Here is a 22,165-nt window from a genome sequence, read left to right on the forward strand (position 1 = left end):
GTGGAAGCATTGGAAAGGGTACAGAGGAGATTTACCAGGATGCTGCCTGGTTTAGAGAGTATGGATTATGATCAGAGATTAAGGGAGCTAGGGCTTTACTCTTTGGAGAGAAGGAGGATGAGAGGAGACATGACAGAGGTGTACAAGATATTAAGAGGAATAGATAGAGTGGACAGCCAGCGCCTCTTCCCCAGGGCACCACTGCTCAGTACAAGAGGACATGGCTTTAAGGTAAGGGGAGGGAAGTTCAAGGGGGATATTAGGGGAAGGTTTTTCACTCAGAGAGTGGTTGGTGTGTGGAATGCACTGCCTGAGTCAGTGGTGGAGGCAGATACACTAGTGAAGTTTAAGAGACTACTAGACAGGTATATGGAGGAATGTAAGGTGGGGGGGGGGGGGTTATATGGGAGGCAGGTTTTAAGGGATGGCACAACACTGTGGGCCGAAGGGCCTGTACTGTTCTATGTCCTAAATAAATGCCAACGTTGCATTTGCCTTCTTTGCCACAGAATCAACCTGCCAATTAACCCCCTGGGAGTCCTGCATGGTCCCCCTGCACCTCTGACATCTGAACCTTCTCCCCACCCAGGTGGCAGTCCGCACCGTCGACCCTTTCACCGGGGCGCGTTGCTGCGTATTTGCCAATGCCGGATTCCAGCCGCCACTTCGGTGATCCGGCACGCGGCCCGCGACGCCAGGGTCCCGTCAATCCCGCTGACCTGCCCGTCCCCGTCCATATGCACGCACAAACAGTGAGCCACTGGTCCCAGGCGTCTCACCGGAGTAAGTCCCACTGGCCAACAGCCCTCCCCCACCCCCCCAGTCTCCTTGGAACGACGCCCACCTCTCCACCGTCCGGTTTCTGAACGGACGACGAACCCAGGAACCCTCCCCTGGCCGTGCACGTCTCCGCTCTCTCCTCTCGCCGAAGGTTCTCGGCCAGAAAGGTCGACTGTACTTTTATGCCCCCTCCCCTGCAGATGCCGCCCGGCCTGCTGAGTACGTCCAGCGGCTCGAGCGAGGTGCCACACCTCGCCCTGGGCTGACCGGCGGGCTGGCGGAGGGAGGGAGGGAGGGAGCACCCCCCACCCTCTTTGCTGAGCGGCACTCGCCCACCCCGTCACCTTTCCCGCCCCGCTTCCCTCGCGCGACGCGTCTCAGATTAACGTTTCCCGTCGTCACTTGCAGCTTACTTTCACGGTATTTAAGGCAGCGCACCGTCGTGCTGTCGCGGCTCGGCAGACTTCAGGCGGTTGCCGGCGATACTGAACGCAGCTCTCTGAATTTGCCGATGTGTGGGCAGAAGCCCCGAAAGGGGCACGGGGGCATTTAATACCATCGTCCCCGCAGTCCTGACTGAGAAGTTTCAGAACCTGGGCCTCTGTACCTCCCTCTGCAATTGGATCCTCGACTTCCTAACGGGAAGACCACAGTCTGTGCGGATTGGTGATAACATCTCCTCCTCGCTGACGATCAACACTGGCGCCCCTCAGGGGTGTGTGTGTGTAGCCCACTGCTCTTTATAAACATGACTGTGTGGCGAGGCATAGCTCAAACACCATCTACAAATTTGCTGACAATACAACCATTGCTGGTAGGGTCACTGGTGGTGACGAGAGGGCGTACAGGAGTGAGATAGGCCAACTAGTGGAGTGGTGTCACAGCAACAAGCCGGCACTCAACGTCAGTCAGACCAAACAGCTGATCGCGGACTTCAGGAAGGGTAAGATGAAGGAACACGTACAGGTCTCCCCCGCTATCCGAAGGCGGAGCGGGCCGATGGGACCGTCTGTCAGCCGGAATGTCGTGAAGCGAGGAAGCCATTACCGTTAATTTACATGGGAAAAATGTTTTGAGCGTTCCCAGACCCAAAACAAAACCTACCAAATCAAAGCAAATAACACACAGAACCTAAAATAACACCGACATATAGTAAAAGCCGGAATGATATGATAAATTTACACCCTATATAAAGTAGAAATATTGTATGTACGGTGTAGTTTCACTTATCAAACTCGGGAAGACAGAGAGCCAAGGGAAAAAAAAAATCGGCACGTACACGACTACGCACATACACGCCTGCGCGCGCACAACTGCCCGGACGAGGCTTCACGGTCACGGTAGTCTTCCTCGGGGTAAACACACGTATAAAGCGGGCGTCTTTTTACCGTAAAAGCGAAAATCTTCTTTGGTTAGCGCAAACAGGTGTTAATGTAGGCCTTTCGTGACAGCGAGCCGTCGGAAAGTGAATGTTCGAAAAACGGGTGGGGGGGGCCCACCCGCACCAGTCCTCATAGAGGGGTCAGAAGGGGAGAGGGTGAGCAGCTACACGTTCCTGGGTGTCAGGATCTCCGAGGATCTGACCCGGTCCCGACATATCGATGCAGTTATTAAAGAAGGGAAGACATCATTAGGCGTTGGAGGAGATTTCCTTTTGTCACCTAAAATACTCGGAAACTTCTACACACGCACTGCGGAGAGCATTCTGACAGGCTGCATCACCCTCTGGTATGGGGGGGTGGGGTGGGGCTAATGCTCAAGATCAAATTAATTTGCAGAGACTTGTAAAGTTAGTCGGCTCCATCACGGGCCCCAGCCTCCGCAGTATCCCAGCCATCGTCAGGGAGCGGTGCCTCAGGAAGGCAGTGTCCGTCATTAAGGACCCCCAGCACCCAGGACATGCCCCCTTCTCACTGTTACCGTCGGGAAGGAGGTACAGGAGCCTGAAGGCACACACTCAGCGATTCAGGAACAGCCTCTTCCCCTCCGCCGTCCGATTTGCCAAATCAACATTGAACCCATGAACGCCACCTCACTTTTTGTTTGGTAAATCGTTTCTGCTTCTGCACAATTTTTTAATTACTCTAATCGATTCTGAAGTGATTTTTTTCCCCATTATTTGTCATGTATTGCATTGTCCTGGCGCCGCTAAGTTAACAAATCTTCAAGTTCCTCGCCACTAACATCACTGAGGATCTCACGTGGTCTGTACATACCGGCTGTGGGGTGAAAAAGGCACAACAGCCCCTCTTTCACCTCAGACGGTTAAAGAGGTTTGATACGGGCCCCCAAATCCTGAGGACTTCCTACAGGGGCCACAATTGAGAGCATCCTGACCGGCTGCATCACTGCCTGGGACGGGAACTGTACTTCCCTCAATCGCAGGACTCTGCAGAGAGTGGTGCGGACAGCCCAGCGCATCTGTAGATGTGAGCTTCCCACTATTCAGGGCATTTACAGAGACGGGGTGTAAAAAGGGGCCCGAAGGATCATTGGGGACCCGAGTCACCCCAACCACAAACTGTTCCAGCTGCCACCATCCGGGAAACGGTACCGCAGCATAAAAGCCAGGACCGACAGGCTCCGGGACAGCTTCTTCCACCAGGCCATCAGACTGATTAGTTCACACTGATACAATTATATTTCTATGTTATATTGACCGTCCCGTTGTACATAGTATTTACTATGAATGACCATAAAGTGCACGTTTAGATGAAAGAAGAACAGCCCTTAACTCGGAAGTTACTGACGGCGTTTTCGAAGCAAGCCACTCGTTTTCACGGGGCCGAGTTGCACGGCTCGACGCTCAGCCCGACCCGGATTCGAACCCGGGAACCTCCGCTCCGGAGCCCGGCGCCGACGTCGTTGCGCCAACAAGCGGGACACACTTGGACGAAGGCGCAGCGCAGGAGATTTCCGCTCCTCGCGCACGCCAAGGACGCGAGTAACACAGCGGATTCGAAGTCGAACCCGGCGGCCAACGCCAGCGGAAGCGACCCCGGTTCTGTCCTCGTCACCTCTGCCCCCCTCCCGCGCCTCGCCGCGACCTCAAACCCTCCGTCCCGACTCCCCGGGGCCACTCACCCAGTTTCTGGTGCCGCTCGGTCACGGCCTGGTGGATCTGCCGCAGCTCGCCGTACTTCTCCAGCAGCTGGGCCTTCCCTCTCTCCAGTCGGGGCTGCAGCCCCAGGTTGGACTCGGCCAGGCTGCGGTTGGTGGCCAGGGACATCTCCCGCTCCAGCTGCAGGTTCTGGACCTGGGGGGGGTTGCAGGGCGTCAAGCAGGGTGCCAACGTGTCGCGAGGCCGGCGGAGGTGGGGACTGGGCCCCAGCGCGGAGCGAGGCCGGCGGAGGTGGGGACCGGGCCCCAGCACGGAGAGAGACCGGCAGAGGTGGGGACCGGGCCCCGCAGCGGAGCGAGGACGGCGGAGGTGGGGACTGGGCCCCAGCGCGGAGCGAGGCCGGCGGAGGTGGAGACCGGGCCCCAGCACGGAGCGAGGCCGGCGGAGGTGGGGACCGGGCCCCGCGGTGGAGCGGAGAGAGGCCGGCAGAGGTGGGGACCGGGCTCCAGCGCGGAGCGAGGCCAGCGGAGGTGGGGACCGGGCCCCAGCGCGGAGCGAGGCCGGTGGAGGCGGGGATTGGGCCCCAGCCCGGAGCGAGGCCGGCGGAGGTGGAGACCGGGCCCCAGCACGGAGCGAGGCCGGCGGAGGTGGGGACCGGGCCCCGCGGTGGAGCGGAGAGAGGCCGGCAGAGGTGGGGACCGGGCTCCAGCGCGGAGCGAGGCCAGCGGAGGTGGGGACCGGGCCCCAGCGCGGAGCGAGGCCGGTGGAGGCGGGGATTGGGCCCCAGCCCGGAGCGAGGCCGGTGGAGGTGGGGACCGGGCCCCACGGTGGAGCTCCGCTGGGAGCAAAGTGAGCGATGAAGATGTTGGCTGGGGTTCGTGGCTGGGGGAGAGCAATCGAGAGGGGGAGACAGCGGGCAAGGGTGAGTGTGACGGGGTAAGGCGATTGTGGGAGAGAGGAAGTGACGGGGATGGGTGGCAGAAGCTACTGAAATGAAAAGGGCAAGAGTAGGACACGCACTGTGAACGGTGGGGAGTGTCGAGGGAGGGGGGAACTCGGTGTACGAGGGTAGGACACGCACCGTGAACGGTGGGGAGTGTCGAGGGACGGGGGGACCTCGGTGTACGAGGGTAGGACACGCACCGTGAACGGTGGGGAGTGTCGAGGGACGGGGGGACCTCGGTGTACGAGGGTAGGACACGCACCGTGAACGGTGGGGAGTGTCGAGGGACGGGGGGACCTCGGTGTACGAGGGTAGGACACGCACCGTGAACGGTGGGGAGTGTCGAGGGACAGAGGGACCTCGGCGTACGAGGGTAGGACACGCACCGTGAACCGTGGGGAGTGTCGAGGGACAGGGGGACCTTGGTGTACGAGGATAGGACACACACCGTGAACGGGGGGAGTGTCGAGGGACAGGGGGACCTTGGCGTACGAGGATAGGACACACACCGTGAACGGGGGGAGTGTCGAGGGACAGGGGGACCTCGGCGTATGAGGGTAGGACACGCACCATGAACGGTGGGGAGTGTCGAGGGACAGGGGGACCTTGGCGTACGAGGGTAGGACACGCACTGTGAATGGTGGGGAGTGTCGAGGGACAGGGGGACCTCGGTGTACTAGGGTAGGACACGCACCGTGAACGGTGGGGAGTGTCGGGGGACAGGGGGACCTCGGCGTACGAGGGTCGGACACGCACCGTGAACGGTGGGGAGTGTTGAGGGACAGAGGGACATCAGTGTACGAGGGTAGGACACGCACCGTGAACGGTGGGGAGTGTCAAGGGACAGGGGGGCCTCGGGGTACGAGGGTAGGACACGCTCCGTGAATGGTGGGGAGTGTCGAGGGACAGGGGGGCCTCGGGGTACGAGGGTAGGACACGCACCGTGAACGGTGGGGAGTGTCGAGGGACGGGGGGACCTCGGTGTACGAGGGTAGGACACGCACCGTGAACGGTGGGGAGTGTCGAGGGACGGGGGGACCTCGGTGTACGAGGGTAGGACACGCACCGTGAACGGTGGGGAGTGTCGAGGGACAGAGGGACCTCGGCGTACGAGGGTAGGACACGCACCGTGAACCGTGGGGAGTGTCGAGGGACAGGGGGACCTTGGTGTACGAGGATAGGACACACACCGTGAACGGGGGGAGTGTCGAGGGACAGGGGGACCTTGGCGTACGAGGATAGGACACACACCGTGAACGGGGGGAGTGTCGAGGGACAGGGGGACCTCGGCGTACGAGGGTAGGACACGCACCATGAACGGTGGGGAGTGTCGAGGGACAGGGGGACCTTGGCGTACGAGGGTAGGACACGCACTGTGAATGGTGGGGAGTGTCGAGGGACAGGGGGACCTCGGTGTACTAGGGTAGGACACGCACCGTGAACGGTGGGGAGTGTCGGGGGACAGGGGGACCTCGGCGTACGAGGGTCGGACACGCACCGTGAACGGTGGGGAGTGTCGAGGGACAGAGGGACATCAGTGTACGAGGGTAGGACACGCACCGTGAACGGTGGGGAGTGTCGAGGGACAGGGGGGCCTCGGGGTACGAGGGTAGGACACGCTCCGTGAATGGTGGGGAGTGTCGAGGGACAGGGGGGCCTCGGGGTACGAGGGTAGGACACGCTCCGTGAACGGTGGGGAGTGTCGAGGGACAGGGGGACCTCGGCGTACGAGGGTAGGACACGCACCGTGAACGGTGGGGAGTGTCGGGGGACAGGGGGGGCCTCGGTGTACAAGGGTAGGACACGCACCGTGAACGTTGGGGAGTGTCGAGGAACAGGGGGACCTCGGCGTACGAGGGTAGGACAGGCACCGTGAACGGTGGGGAGTGTCGAGGGACGGGTGGGGGGGACCTCGGTGATCAAAGGTAGGGCACACAGCACGAAGGGTGGGGAGAGTCGAGGAGTACAGGGATCACCCCTATAGCCGTCCCTTTCAACAATAAGTACTCGGTTTTGGGTATCGTTGGGGGGGGGCGGAACCTATCTGGGAAGTAACTGCGGCCATGGCTGTGGTACCGAGTCCGACCCTGTGGCTCAGAAGGGGAGGGAACTGAAGAGGATGGTAGCAGTGATCAGCGACTCTGTATTTAAGGGGACAGAGAGACAATTCTGTGGACATGAGAAAGAAACACGGATGGGACTTTGCCTCCCAGGTGCCAGGGTCCGGGATGTTTCTGAATGCGCTCACAATATCCTGAAAAGGGACAGTGAGCAGCCAGAAGTCGTGGTACAGATCGCTACCCACGACAGAGGTGGAGAGAGGGAGGAGGTCCTGAAAACAGAACGCAGGGAGTTGCGACGGAAGGTGAGAGGCGGGACCCTAAAGGGTGATAATCCCGGGATTTCAACCTGTGCCACACGACAGTGAGGACGGGGGTAGAAGGAGGTGGCAGATAACTGCGCGGCTGACGAGTTGGAGCAGGGGGGGCAGGGATTCGGATTTCCGGATCATTGGGACCTCTTCTGGGGCGGGTGTGACCTGGACAAACGGGACGGGTTGAACCCGAGGGGGGGACCCGATACTCTCGCAGGCACGTTTGACTCGAGCTGCTGGGAGCGGTTTGCGCCCGTGTGGCAGGGGGGTTGAGAGCCAGGATGATAGAGCTGAGGATAAGCTGGCAGGTTCGCAAGTAGACGACGGGCGTAACATGAATGTAAGGAAGGACAGGCCAATGACTGGGTACAAATGCAGGCAGAGCAAAGAGTTAAACTGGGCCACGGAGACACAATTCAGAAGGGCGAAGAACGCGGGGCTGAAGGCGCTGTATTTGAGTCCACAAGGCGTAGGAGCAGAATTAGGCCATTTGGCCCATCATGTCTGTTCCGCCATTCAATCACGGGTGAGCCCTCTGTCCCCCCCCCCCCCTCAATCCCATTCCCCAACCATCTCCCAGTAACCCTTCGATGCCCTGTCCAATCAAGAACCCGTCCATCTCCTCCTTAAGCACGCCCAACGACCCGGCCTCCACAGGTTCGCCACCCCACCTGCGAAAGAGATCTCTCCGCCTCTCTGTTCTAAATGGACGCCCCTCCACCCTGAGGCTGCGCCCTCTGATCCCAGACTCCCCCACCACGGGAAACATCCTCTCCACGCCTGCTCCGTCTCGGCCTCTCAACACTCGAGAGGTTTCAATGAGATCCCCCCCCCCCCCCCGCCCCCCCAGGTCCTCCTGAATCCCAGCCAGTACAGACCCAGAGTTAGTAGCCGTTCCTCGTGTGATAACCCCGCCATTCCTGGAAACCGTCCTGGTGGACTCCCTCTGGACCCTCTCCAGTGCCGGCACATCTTTCCCAAGATGAAGGGGCCCAAAGCAAGGCGAGGCCTCACGTCCCCGCTCCGGACCACGTGAAACGAAGGCCTTCCTCACCCCCCCCGACTCGACCTGCGCGTTAACCTCCGGGGTTGTTCTGCACGAGGACTCCCGAGCCCCTCTGCTTCCCCGATCCCTGGATTTTCTCCCCGTTTAGAAAATGGCCCGCGCATTTATTCCCACTGCCAAAGTGCACGACCCTGCATTTTCCAACGTTGTATTCCATTTGCCTCTTTCTTGCCCGTTCCCCCCTAATCCGCCCGAGTCCTTCTGCAGCCTGTCTGTTTCCCTCAACACTACCTGCCCCTCAGCCAGCCTTCATGTCGCCTACAAACCTGGCCACCTGTTCCGCCATCTGAGTCACTGATGCAGAGGATAAGAAGAACCGGGGCGGAAACCGACCCCCTGTGGGGCACCGCCAGAAAATTAAAAATGCCAGTAGCATTTGGAGTAGGGTGGACGAGACCGTGTCGCAATTGGAGACTGGTCGGTCTGACATTGCGGGCGTCACTGAGTCGTGGCTGAAGGGAGGCCACAGTTGGGAAGCTAACGGTAAAGGACGTTCTTTGTATCGAAAGGACGGACAGGAAGTGCTGAGGCAGTGGTGCGACTCTGCTGGTAAGAGATAGAATTACAGTTTTGGCCTCCAGGGTTAAGGAAGGACATCCTGGCTGTAGAGGAAGTGCAGCGTAGATTCACGAGGTTAATTCCTGGGATGTCCGGACTGTCTTACGCAGAGAGGTTAGAGAGACTGGGCCTGTGCACGCTGGAATTAAGGAGATCGAGGGGGGGATCTGATTGCAACATATAAGATTATGAAGGGATTGGACAAGATAGAGGCAGGAAATATGTTCCAGAGGCTGGGAGAGTCCAGTACCAGAGGGCATGGTTTGAGAATAAGGGGGTAGGTCATTTAGGACAGAGTTAAGGAAAAACTTCTTCTCCCAGAGAGTTGTGGGGGTCTGGAATGCACTGCCTCGGAAGGTAGTGGAGGCCAATTCTCTGGATGCTTTCAAGAAGGAGCTAGATAGGTATCTTATGGATAGGGGGATCAAGGGAAATGGGGACAAGGCAGGAACCGGGTATTGATAGTAGTTGATCAGCCATGATCTCAAAATGGCGGTGCAGGCTCGAAGGGCCGAATGGTCTACTTCTGCACCTATTGTCTATTGTCTTTAGAAAGAGGTGACATATGGTCAGAGAATGTTGAATCGCTGTGGGTGGAGTTTAGAAACTGCGAGGGTGAAAAAACCATCTTTGGAATCATACGTCGCCCCCCAAACAGCAGCACACACAAAACGGCAACACAGCAGGCCAGGCAGCGTCTATGGGGAGAAGCACTGTCGACGTTTCGGGCCGAGACCCTTCGTCAGGACTCAAAGCAGGTTCAATACCGCCCCCTGCTGACCGGGAGGATTCAGGACATCACACACAAAATGCTGGTGGAACACAGCAGGCCAGGCAGCGTCTATAGGGAGAAGCACTGTCGACGTTTCGGGCCGAGACCCTTCGTCAGGACTCAAAACAGGTTCAATACCGCCCCCTGCTGACCGGGAGGATTCAGGACATCACACACAAAGTGCTGGTGGAACACAGCAGGCCAGGCAGCGTCTATAGGGAGAAGCACTGTCGACGTTTCGGGCCGAGACCCTTCGTCAGGACTCAAAACAGGTTCAATACCGCCCCCTGCTGACCGGGAGGATTCAGGACATCACACACAAAGTGCTGGTGGAACACAGCAGACCAGGCAGCATCTACAGGGAGAAGCACTGTCGACGTTTCGGGCCGAGACCCTTCGTGAGTCCTGATGAAACACACACAAAATGCTGGTGGAACACAGCAGGCCAGGCAGCATCTATAAGAAGAAGCACTGTCGACGTTTCGGGCCGAGAGACCCTTCGTCAGGACTAACTGAAAAGGAAGATAGTAAGAGATTTGAAAGTAGGATGGGGAGGGGGAAATGTGAAATGATAGGAGAAGACCGGAGGGGGTGGGGTGAAGCTAAGAGCTGGAAAGGTGATTGGCGAAAGTGATACAGAGCTGGAGGAGGGAAAGGATCCTGGGACGCGAGGCCTAGGGAGAAAGAAAGGGGGAGGGGAGCACCAGAGGGAGATGGAGAACAGGCAAACAACTAAATATGTCAGGGATGGGGTAAGAAGGGGAGTAGGGGCATTAACGTCACTCACTGCACGGGAAAAAAAAATCCCAGAATAGCTTGTGACTTACTGGAACATCAACTCATTTTCACACTTCCCTGTCTCGCTTTGGTTTTTTTTCAACTTGGGACTTCCTTAATTTTGTCAGAAGCGGGGTGGAGGAGGATGAGGTGTGGCTGGTTTCTTTCAAAGCAGAGATAACCCCGCCCGGACTTTCGCACCGAGCACGGGGAGGAGCTGATGTTCGAGAGGGTGGCTGGGTCAGGGGACGCTGAGGGACAGGGGGGGGCATCGGTGTACGAGGGTAGGACACGCACCATTAACGGTGGGGAGTGTCGGGGGACAGAGGGACCTCGGTGTACGAGGGTAGGACACGCACCGTGAACGGTGGGGAGTGTCGAGGGACAGAGGGACCTCGGTGTACGAGGGTAGGACACGCACCGTGAACGGTGGGGAGTGTCGAGGGACAGGGGGACCTCGGCGTACGAGGGTAGGACACGCACCGTGAACGGTGGGGAGTGTCGAGGGTCAGAGGGACCTCGGCGTACGAGGGTAGGACACGCACCGTGAACGGGGGAGGAGTGTCGAGGGACAGAGGGACCTCGGTGTACGAGGGTAGGACACGCACCATTAACGGTGGGGAGTGTCTATGGACAGGGGGACCTCGGTGTACGAGGGTAGGACACGCACCGTGAACGGGGGAGGAGTGTCGAGGGACAGAGGGACCTCGGTGTACGAGGGTAGGACACGCACCATTAACGGTGGGGAGTGTCTATGGACAGGGGGACCTCGGTGTACGAGGGTAGGACACGCACCGCGAACGGTGGGGAGTGTCGAGGGACAGGGGGACCTCAGCGCACGAGGGTAGGACACGCACCGCGAATGGTGGGGAGTGTCGAGGGACAGGGGGGCCTCGGGGTACGAGGGTAGGACACACACCGTGAACAGTGGGGAGTGTCGAGGGACAGGGGGACCTCGGCGCACGAGGGTAGGACACGCACCGCGAACGGTGGGGAGTGTCGAGGGACAGGGGGACCTCGGTGTACGAGGGTAGGACACGCACCGTGATCTGTGGGGAGTGTCGAGGGACAGGGGGACCTCGGCGCACGAGGGTAGGACACACACCGTGAACGGTGGGGAGTGTCGAGGGATGGGGGACCTCGGTGTACGAGGGTAGGACACACATCGTGATCGGTGGGGAGTGTCGAGGGACAGGGGGACCTCGGCGCACGAGGGTAGGACACGCACCGTGAACGGAGAGGAGTGTCGAGGCACAGAGGGGCCTCGGTGTACGAGGGTAGGACACGCACTGTGAACGGTGGGGAGTGTCGAGGGACGGGGGGACCTCGGCGTACGAGGGTAGGACACGCACCGTGAACGGTGGGAACGTTGAGGGACAGGGGGACCTCGGCGTACGAGGATAGGACACGCACTGAACCTGCAGGGTGGGGAGGACGGGAGGGGGCAGATGGGGTCCACGCTCACCTCCTCGCTGTCCAGCACCAGACGCTCCATCTTCTCGTCGTTCTCCAGCACCTCCTGCAGCTCCTCGGGGCTCAGCGCTCGCAGCCTGTTATCCAGGGGGACCGGCAGCTGGCCGTCCAGGGGCATCTGTGGGGCAGCAGAGGGGCTATCAGAGGGAGGTGGGGGTAGTGGATCACCGGAGCAACTCCCCACTCAGCTGTGCATGACAACCCCCTCGCCGCCCCCTCCCTGATGTCTGTTTCTTCGAAGATGCGCGCGTGCGCGCACACATTTTCGAACCGGCGGGGGGAGGAAATTAATGCGCGCACAAAAGGTGCTCCAACTAAAATGATGCAGTCATTAATAATTACACTTATTGAAAACAATCTTTTAACTAAATGCTAAAATAACTGAGTGACTTAAATATGTACACCCAGGCAACACACACAAAATGCTGGTGGAACACAGCAGGCCTGGCAGCATCTATAGGGAGAAGCACTGTCGACGTTTCGGGCCGAGACCCTTCGTGAGTCCTGATGAAACACACACAAAATGCTGGTGGAACACAGCAGGCCGGGCAGCATCTATGGGGAGAAGCACTGTCGACGTTTCGGGCCGAGACCCTTCGTCAGGACTAACTGAAAGGAAAGATAGTAAGAGATTTGAAAGTGAGAGGGGGGAGAGTTGAAATGTGAAATGATAGGAGAGGACCGGAGGGGGTGGGATGAAGCTAAGAGCTGGAAAGGTGATTGGCGAAAGTGATACAGAGCTGGAGAAGGGAAAGGATCATGGGACGGGAGGCCTAGGGAGAAAGAAAGGGGGAGGGGAGCACCAGAGGGAGATGGAGAACAGGCAAGGAGTGAATGCGAGAGGGGAAGAGAGAGAGAGAGAGAGAAAAAAGAGGGGAATAACAAATAAATAAGGGTTGGGGTAAGAAGGGGAGGAGGGGCATTAACGGAAGTTAGAGAAGTCAATGTTCATGCCATCAGGGTGGAGGCTACCCAGCCGGTGTATCAGGTGTTGTTCTTCCAACCTGATGGCATGAACATTGACTTCTCCAACTTCCGTTAATGCCCCTCCTCCCCTTCTTACCCCAACCCTTCCCTTCATCCTGACAGTAGACGTACATATGACAGTATGTCCATCCACTTGACAGCAAATAAGTCCGTCATTTTGTTATCCTGCGCAGTATAATGTCGAATTATTTTGTAAATCTGCGCCGTGTGCGCGCGCACAGATTGTCACAGGGAAAAAAAATTTGCCGGACATGAGATCTCTGGCTACTAATGATCAGAGGGAGCGTTGTTCATCATCTCCCCCACATCCCCTCCCCCCACCGCCTCTCCACGCCCCTCCCCGCCCCTCCCCGCCCTCAGAGCATCTCCAGCGCCCGGCACTCACTGCCCCTCTCCCGCGGCTCAACAAGCCCCTCCCTACCTGCTGGCCAGACATGGCGGCTCACGGGGTCCGCCTCGGCGCCAGAGCGCGGGGAGGCGGTGGCCCCTTCCCGACCCGGCACCGGGGCCCGAGGATCCGGAAGCGGGGCGAGGGTGCTGGCTCCCAGTCGGCGGCGGAGAATCCCTCCGGAGCGCTGTCGGGCAGTGAGCTCTCCCCCTCAGCCGAAGCCGTCGCCGCACATGGTTGTTTGCCGGGGGGGGGGGGGGGGGGGAAACGAGCTGGACCGGTCGCTGTCAAACGCGCGAGCCGGGGATCCCTCAGGTCAAAAGCCTCTTCCGCGGTCACGGATCCCTGGATATACGGCACTTCCTGATTACCGGGGGGGGGGGGGGGGGGGGGGGGGAGAGAGAGAGGCAGCGTTAATTCCCCGAATCCCACGTCCCCAAGATCCAGGACAGATCCCCGAACCCCACGTCCCGCAAAGCTGGCCAACTCCACAGCTCCCGCAGCTGCATCCTGAAAATCCAGGAGATTCCCACACTCCTCCTCCCGCATATCCGGATCTGAGGCTACGTCCCCTTGTTCTGGTAGGCGAAGAGCTGGAATTCCTGGACTCTAGGGGCGGGGGGATTCTCTAAATCCAGTGAATTTCCAAAAAACGGGGAGGGGGGGTGGGGGGTTGGAGAGAATTCAAAAACTGTATATAACTCAAAATTGAATAGTCTGATCTAAAATGCAGGGAATTCCCAAAATCCTGATCCCTAAATTGCAGGGGATTCCCTCAATCCGCTATTCCAGCATCCCGGGGAATCCTGAACTTGAGATACTTGAAAATCCGGAGCATTCCCCGAAGCAAAACCAGTTTCCAAAATCCAGGGAATTACAAACATCCACAGCTTCAAACTGCAGGCGATCAGCTAAAGGTACGGCCCTTAACAGCCACGGGCAATTCCACAAATCATCATCCCTACAAATCCCGGGCATTCCCCGAAGCAAAAGCAGTTTCCAAAATCCAGGGAATTACAAACATCCACAGCTTCAAACTGCAGGCGATCAGCTAAAGGTACGGCCCTTACAGCCAAGGGCAATTCCACAAATCATCATCCCTACAAATCCCGGGCATTCCCCAAATCCGCATCCCCAGGGATTCCCTAAATCCAAGACGGGGGGGGGGGGGTGTCGGGGGAATCCCCTGATCCAGTCGGTTTCTAAAGTCCGGGGGAATCCCCAAACTCCAGATCCCGCAGCAGACACCACCCCCTTTGCACAGACCTTTCCGGAAGAGGGGCAGGACAGAGGAGATCCCCCCCCAAAATCGGCCGGAATCCTGAACTTCCGGGAGCGGGAGGTGGGGAGAGAAGAGACGCCAGCGCAGGCGAGTGAAAGGACGCCGCCGCGGGTCACGTGACCGACGGGACCGTTGCCCCGGGAGACGCAGCCCCCACCTCCCCTCCCCGCCAGTTCCTTCATTCCCCGCAGAAAACCCGAAGAGGCCGCAGACCGAGCCCGAAAACCCCCCACCTCACCGCGCAATCGGCCGGCGCAGAATACCACCTCCGCCCTCTCCGACCGCCGCCCACCGAATGACGCCACAGCTCAGGTATCCGCCCTCTCACATGACACGCCGGCGTTCCCACTGGCGGTAGGGGTGCGGCGGCCTTCCTAGCCGCCACACAATCGGTCCTTTCACATCAGCCCCGCCCCTACCACCAGTTTGACGCCTGCGTTTCAGTTTAATTCCGCTTTGTTTATTTACTTTTCCTTTGCGGGGCATTTTCCTCTCATCTCACAAACGTTTCTTCTGAATCACACCCCTTTCCCCAGTCCCAAGCCGCCATTCGCTTGGACCTCAACAACCATCAGCCGGTGATGGGGGGGGGGGAGGGTGGTGCGCCTCCCTCAGTGTGGACATAATCTGCAGGCGATCTGATCACAACGTGCGATGCGTGATATTCGTCTGTGTATGATTAAAATATCCGCGCAAAATTAAAATTCTGCCCGAGAACAACCCCCAGGGCTGAGCGATAACAAGTGGTTACACCCCTTCGCTGCGATGGCAGTGTCCCGTTCCTCAACAACTGCCTGAGGGAACCAGGCTGATTCAACATAAATCAGCTGGGGAAGAACTTCCGATGCTTCAATATTGTTTGTGATTCGTCTGCAAATTAAATGAATAATATAGGTCTGCTGCCTGCTATATATAACCCATATCATATATAGAGACGCGTCCAGTTACATCAGGCGGAAGTGGCAGCTGCGAGATTCATTTTCATTTTGACAGCCACCCCCCCCACCCCCCCGCAGGACTGAGCTGTGGAGGGCCCACCCCACTGGGTTGATGGAGAAGTTTCCAGTGACGTCACATCCGGAACAAGGGGAGCCTCCATCTTGGATCGGCGCGCAGAGGGTGGCAACCGGGAGCCAATGCGGCTACGAAATGAAAGCAGAGGTCAGGTGACCACAGTGTTTGTAAATAAATAAATATATTTCTCTTTCCATAAACGAAGCAGGGGAAACAATCAGAAGAGCGAGGATTAGTGCTTTATTAGTGACACGAGCTCCAAATTCTTCTGATTTCAGTTTAGAGATTGTTTAACGCCACAATTTAATACACAAGTGTAAGGAAGAGGGAAATTATCCATACTCCGGATCCGACGCAGCACACAAAAACACAAAAATCATAAAACAGAAATAAACATAAATGCAGGAGTTAACTTGCATACCTGCACGTTGATTGTACCTTTCGGTACAACGCTCCCACGGTCGACATCTCTGGGTAGACCGATTGATGCACCATCAATAACTCTCGGAGACAGAAAGTGAACGATAGGCCTTTCTTAGCAGCAAAAAGGGAGCACGACATCTCGGAGACTGAGGGGGGAGCAGTGCCCCAATCGCCTTTATAAAGGGGTCTGTGGGAGGAGCCACAGGAGCAGTCAGCAGAGGGGCGTGGTCCAGACAGGTATACATAGTTTACCACACCGATGAAACCACACTTTTCTTTTACGTTTTTTTTTTAACGTTTGTGTTTTATCTTGAATGTGATTCTGGGGATGTTGGAGCCTGCGATTCGCAGTCTGGAGACCCTTGGAGTGTCTCGGCGCTCTGCAGTCTCCAAGAGACGGAGGCAGCGTGCGCGGATCGTGTGGCGAGAAGGCTGCGGGGCGGGGTGCAGGCCGACGTTCGACTCCATTTCGCCGATTAAAGTGTCTGTCGTTCGTCGATTAAAGCGATGGGGGAGAGTGAAACGCCGATGCGAATGTGGAAGGTGAGCCGGCCTTTTGATCGCTGGTGGGGTCGCTCTGCTGCCGGAGAGGGGAGATTCTGCTGCGGTGCCTGGAGAATGTTACCCAGGCTTACTGCGTTTTGGATACGGACTTGGTTTCCGTCTTATAGTTCTTCATGTTCTGTGTAATTTTTTTGCCCAATCTGTGTGTGTGAGAGAGAGAGAGAAAGAGAGAGAGAGAGAGAGAGAGAGAGAGAGAGAGAGAGTGTGTGTGTGTGTGTGTGTGTGTGTGTACGCGCGCGCGTGCGCGTGTAGGAGAGGGGGATTTGGGAGGGGGTCCGTTTGCTTGTTCCGTTTTTGCTAATTTTTTCGTGCGGGGAGGGGGATTTAAGAGGGAGGGGTTGTGGTTGACGATCGTGCCGCCACTCTCTTTTTTTCTTGGTTTCGCGGCTATCTGGAGGAGTAGAGTTTCAGAGTCGCATGCTCTGACAATAACTGAACCTTTAACGTCTCATTGGAATGGCGCTGGGCGCAGGAATGTCTGTACTTCAGGGGGACTGCCGGGAAGTGATAAAGTGGTGGTGCTTAGGGAGGGATGAGGGGCAGGCGAGGGAGGGAAGGTGTTAATCGGCCTGACTGCTTGGGGAAAGTAACCGCCTTTGAGGCCAGCGTTGCCTCCATCCTGATGGAAGTGGCTCCAACAGTCCATGAGCAGTAATCACAGAGTACACTGCAGATGCTGGGGTCACAGCAACTCGTACAACACGCTGGAGGAACTCAGCAGGTCGGGCAGCATCCGTGGAAACGAGCAGTCAACGGTCCGGGCCGAGACCCTTCGTCAGGACTGAAGGGGGGGGGCAGGGGCCCTATAAAGAAGGTGGGGGAGGGCAGTAGGTGCCAGGTGACAAACCAATCAGAGGAAAGATCAAGGGGTGGGGAGGGGAAGCAGGGAGGGGGTAGGCAGGAGAGGTGAAGAAGGAATGTAAGGGGAAAGCACTATGGGTAGTAGAAGAAGGCAGAATCATGAGTGAGGTGATAGGCAGCTGGAGGAGGAGGCAGAGTGAAAGTGCGATGGGGAAGGGAGGGGGAGGGAATTACCGGAAGTTGGAGAATTCGATGTTAATACCAAGGGGCTGGAGACTACCCAGACGGTATATGAGGTGTTGCTCCTCCAACCTGAGTTTGCCCTCATCATGGCAGTAGAGGAGGCCATGTATGGACACATCCGGATGGGAATGTGAAGCAGAGTTGAAGTGGGTGGCAACCGGGAGATCCTGTCTGTTGTGGCGGACGGAGCGGAGGTGCTCGACGAAGCGGTCCGCCAATCTGCGTCGGGTCTCGCCGATGTAGAGGAGGCCGCACCGGGAGCACCGGATGCAATAGACGACCCCACCAGACTCACAAGTGAAGTGTTGCCTCACCTGGAAGGAGTGTCTGGGGCCCTGAATGGTGGTAAGAGAGGAGGCGTAGGGACAGGTGGAGCACTTAACGCTTGCAAGGATAAGTGCCCGGTGGGAGATCCGTGGGGAGGGGCCTGTGGACCAGAGAATCACGGAGGGAACGAACCCTGCGGAAACCGGAGAGAGGTCGAGAGGGAAAGACGTACTGAGTGGCGCGGTCCTGTCGACGGTGGCGGAAGTTGCGGAGGATGATGTGCAGGCTGGGTGGGGTACCTTATGACGTTCCCGGCCCCTTCCTGTACGCATGTCCTCATCTGCGGGTCGGCCGGTGCCGGCGGTGCGCTGGACAGTTCTGGCGGACCGCTGTGGAGACCCCCCCCCCCCCACCTTCGAGTCCGCCGCTGCGCTACCTTGTCCTACCGCTTGTTAGGCTGCCCTCTCCTGCGCGTGTGCCAGCTGACGTCAGTGATGAGGGGCCTGGTCCGGACCTCTGACCAGTGTCAGAATCGTCATCAGTGACCCACCTCTGGAAATCTATACTCAGCCACCTCACCCTCCTCCGGTACCTAATAAAGTGACCCCACCCACCCCGTGTGTGTGCTCGTGGCCCTCTGCTTGCTGCGGCCCCTCCGCTCCAAGCCCCGACGTGCTGTGCGTTCAGAGACGCTCTTCCTGCGCACCGCCGTTGTGGCGAGCGCCTACTTCGGCATCGGTCACTTCGAACCGGTCTGTAGCCCCTCTCCTTAAAAAAAGGCCACCGGACTGTCTTCTTTTCCAGTTTGTTCCTCTCAGCGTTCTCGGCAAACTCTGCAGACCGTTGTGCGTGAAAGATCCCAGGAGATCAGCGGTTTCTGAGATTACTCGGACCACCCCATCTGGCACCAAACGATCACTCCACTGTCGGAGTCACTTGGGTCACGATTCTTGCCCCATTCGGCCTGAAACAACAACTGCGCCTCCTGACCACGTCAGCATGCTTTCGTGCATTGAGTTACTGCCATACGATTGGCTGATTAAATATAAGCAATAGCATGAGAAATAGGAGCAGGAGTCGGCCATCCGGCCCATCGAGCCTGTCCCGCCATTCAATAAGATCATGGCTGATCTGTCCGTAAACTCAGCTCCATCTACCTGCCTTTCCCCCATAACCCTTAATCCCCCTACTATGTGAAAATCTATCTCACTGTATCTTAAATATATTTAGTGAAGAAGCTGCATCCCTGGGCAGAGAATTCCACAGATTCACCACTCTCTGGGGGAAAAGCAGTTTCTCCTCATCTCCGTCCTAAATCTTCTCCCCTGAATCTCGAGGCAACGTCCCCTAGTTCTAGTCTCACCCACCAATGGAAACAACTTTTCTTCTTCCATCTTATCTATCCCTTTCAAAAATTTGTACATTTCTACAAGATCCCCTCTCATTCTTCTGAATTCCAGAGAGTATGGCCCCAGGGGACTCAATCCCTCATAGGTTAACCCCTTCATCTCTGGAATCCACCTGGTGAACCTCCTCTGCACCGCCTCCAAAGCCAGTCTATCCTTCCTCAAGTACAGAGACCAGAACTACACGCAGTACTCCGGGTGCGGTCTCACCAGTACCCTGTACAGTTGCAGCATAACCTCCCTGCTCTGGAATTCAACCCCTCTGGCGATAGAGGCCAACGTTCCGTTTGCCTTCTTAATAACCTGTTGTACCTGCAAGCCAACTTCTTGCAATTCCTGAACAGGCACTCCCGAGTCCCTCCGCACAGCAGATATTAATTAGGTATTAGATATTATCATTAGATGGACAGATACATAGATAGATTGAAACCTCATTGATCCCAATGAAAATTGCTGCGTCACGGCGGCATTACAAGTGCACGGATGCAAGATATTAGAAAAGAAAAAAGAAATAATATAAAATAAGTTACCTCGAATAGTCTAGCAGGGGTGGGACCATTCACCCCCTTCTCCAGTTGTAGGTTGACTCATTATAGATCCTAATGGCTGGGGTAGGGGGTAAGAATGACCTCGCACAGCGCTCTTTGGAGCAGCGCCGTTGTCCCAGCCTATTATTAAGAGTGCTCACCTGTTCAGCCGAGGTGGCTTGCAGAGGGCGAGCAACGTTGTCCAGAATTGCCAGGGTTTTCCGGGAGGGGGGGGGGGGGGTCCTTCGTCCTCGCACAGCCCCCCGCTGTGTCCAGTCTGACTCCGATAACAGAGCCAGACTCTCTAATCAGTGCATTGATCCTGTCGGCATCGCCCGTGTTGATGCCGTTGCCCCCCCAGCACGCCTCTGCAGAGGAAGTTACAGTAAGCTGGCTACAACAGACTGGTAGAGCATGGGAAGGAGAGGCCTGCGCGCTCTGAAGGAATTCAGTCCCCGCGGGATGCAGAGGTGACTCAGCCCCTTCTCATACACAGACTCTGTCTATCTGTATCTATCTGTCTGGCTGTCTCCCAGCTCAGCCCCTTCTCATACACAGACTCTGTCCATCTGTATCTATCTGTCTGGCTGTCTCCCAGCTCAGCCCCTTCTCATACACAGACTCTGTCTATCTGTATCTGTCTGTCTGGCTGTCTCCCAGCTCAGCCCCTTCTCATACACAGACTCTGCCTATCTGTATCTGTCTGTCTGGCTGTCTCCCAGCTCAGCCCCTTCTCATACACAGACTCTGTCTATCTGTATCTGTCTGTCTGGCTGTCTCCCAGCTCAGCCCCTTCTCATACACAGACTCTGCCTATCTGTATCTATCTGTCTGGCTGTCTCCCAGCTCAGCCCCTTCTCATACACAGACTCTGTCTATCTGTATCTATCTGTCTGGCTGTCTCCCAGCTCAGCCCCTTCTCATACACAGACTCTGTCTATCTGTATCTATCTGTCTGGCTGTCTCCCAGCTCAGCCCCTTCTCATACACAGACTCTGTCCATCTGTATCTATCTGTCTGGCTGTCTCCCAGCTCAGCCCCTTCTCATACACAGACTCTGTCTATCTGTATCTGTCTGTCTGGCTGTCTCCCAGCTCAGCCCCTTCTCATACACAGACTCTGCCTATCTGTATCTGTCTGTCTGGCTGTCTCCCAGCTCAGCCCCTTCTCATACACAGACTCTGTCTATCTGTATCTGTCTGTCTGGCTGTCTCCCAGCTCAGCCCCTTCTCATACACAGACTCTGCCTATCTGTATCTATCTGTCTGGCTGTCTCCCAGCTCAGCCCCTTCTCATACACAGACTCTGTCTATCTGTATCTATCTGTCTGGCTGTCTCCCAGCTCAGCCCCTTCTCATACACAGACTCTGTCTATCTGTATCTATCTGTCTGGCTGTCTCCCAGCTCAGCCCCTTCTTATACACAGACTCTGTCTATCTATATCTATCTGTCTGGCTGTCTACCTGTCTGTTTATCTGTATCTATCTGTCTGACTGTCTCCCAGGCTGTCTATCCAAAATCTATCTGTCTGACTATCTACCTGACTGCCTGTCTATATCTATTGGTCTTATCATGTACCTGTCTGTCTATCAGTCTGACAGTCTATCAGTCTGACAATCTATCTGTCTGTCTATCTAAATCTATCTTGCCTGACTATCTATATCTCTCTATCTGACCAGCCCGCTGTCCATCGAAATCTATCTGTCCGACTATCTGTCTCTCTGGCTACGTATGTCTACCAGTCTGAAGATCTATCTCTCTGTCTAAATCTGTCTCTCTGACTATCTGTCTGACTATCTACCTGACTGTCTGTATCTGCCTGTCTGACTGTATATCAGTCTATTTGACCATCTCCATCTGTCTATCCAACTCTATCCGTCTGACTATCGACCTGCCTGTCTATCTGTATCTACCTGTCCGACCATCTACCTGTCACTATATCTATCTATCTGACCATCTACCAGGCTGTCTATCCAAATCTATCAATCTGTCTATCAACCTGTCTCTATATCTATCTATCTGACCATCCACCTGTCCGTCCTTCCAAATCAATCTGTCCATCTATTTATATCTGTCTGACTGAATATCTACCAGTCTGTACATCTATATCCATTTGTCTGACTATCTATCTGTCTATGTTTCTATCTAAATCCATCTGTCTGGCTATCTATCTCCCTGTCTGTCTATCTGTATCTATCTGACTGACTATCTACCTTTCTATCTGACCATCTCGCTGTCTCTCTATCCAAATCTATCTGTCTGATTATCTATTTGTCTAGACAGCTATATCTATCTATATGACTATTAAACTATCTGTCTGTCTATCTATCTATCTATCTGTATCCGAATCTATCTGTCTGACTATCTGTCTCTCTGGTTATCAATATGTATCAGCCTGGCTAGTTATATCTATCTGTCTGACGATCTATCTGTCTATATCTGTCTGTCTATCTATCTAT

The 22,165-nt window shown here is 56.4% G+C and overlaps 1 protein-coding gene across 4 annotated transcripts in view; it reads right to left on the reverse strand.

The window, feature by feature from the left end:
- vps37c (VPS37C subunit of ESCRT-I) overlaps nt 1-14,762 on the reverse strand; it is a 39,443-nt gene extending 24,681 nt beyond the window's left edge. For 2 of the 4 annotated variants that reach the window (XM_073038930.1, XM_073038926.1), the window contains exons 1-4: nt 14,700-14,762; nt 13,213-13,542; nt 11,797-11,922; nt 3,865-4,036 (exon numbers count right to left, since the gene is read on the reverse strand). In XM_073038930.1, the coding sequence (XP_072895031.1) occupies nt 3,865-4,036; nt 11,797-11,922; nt 13,213-13,227 (313 nt within the window). In that variant the 5' untranslated portion in view covers nt 13,228-13,542; nt 14,700-14,762. Of the gene's footprint in view, nt 1-3,864; nt 4,037-11,796; nt 11,923-13,212; nt 13,543-14,694 lie in introns of all 4 variants that reach the window. The other 2 variants (XM_073038927.1, XM_073038929.1) reach the window with 2 other exon arrangements.
- Between the last annotated feature and the right edge of the window lie 7,403 nt (nt 14,763-22,165).

Source organism: Hemitrygon akajei, unplaced genomic scaffold (genome assembly GCF_048418815.1).
Source record: "Hemitrygon akajei unplaced genomic scaffold, sHemAka1.3 Scf000240, whole genome shotgun sequence".
NCBI classification, from domain to species: domain Eukaryota; kingdom Metazoa; phylum Chordata; class Chondrichthyes; order Myliobatiformes; family Dasyatidae; genus Hemitrygon; species Hemitrygon akajei.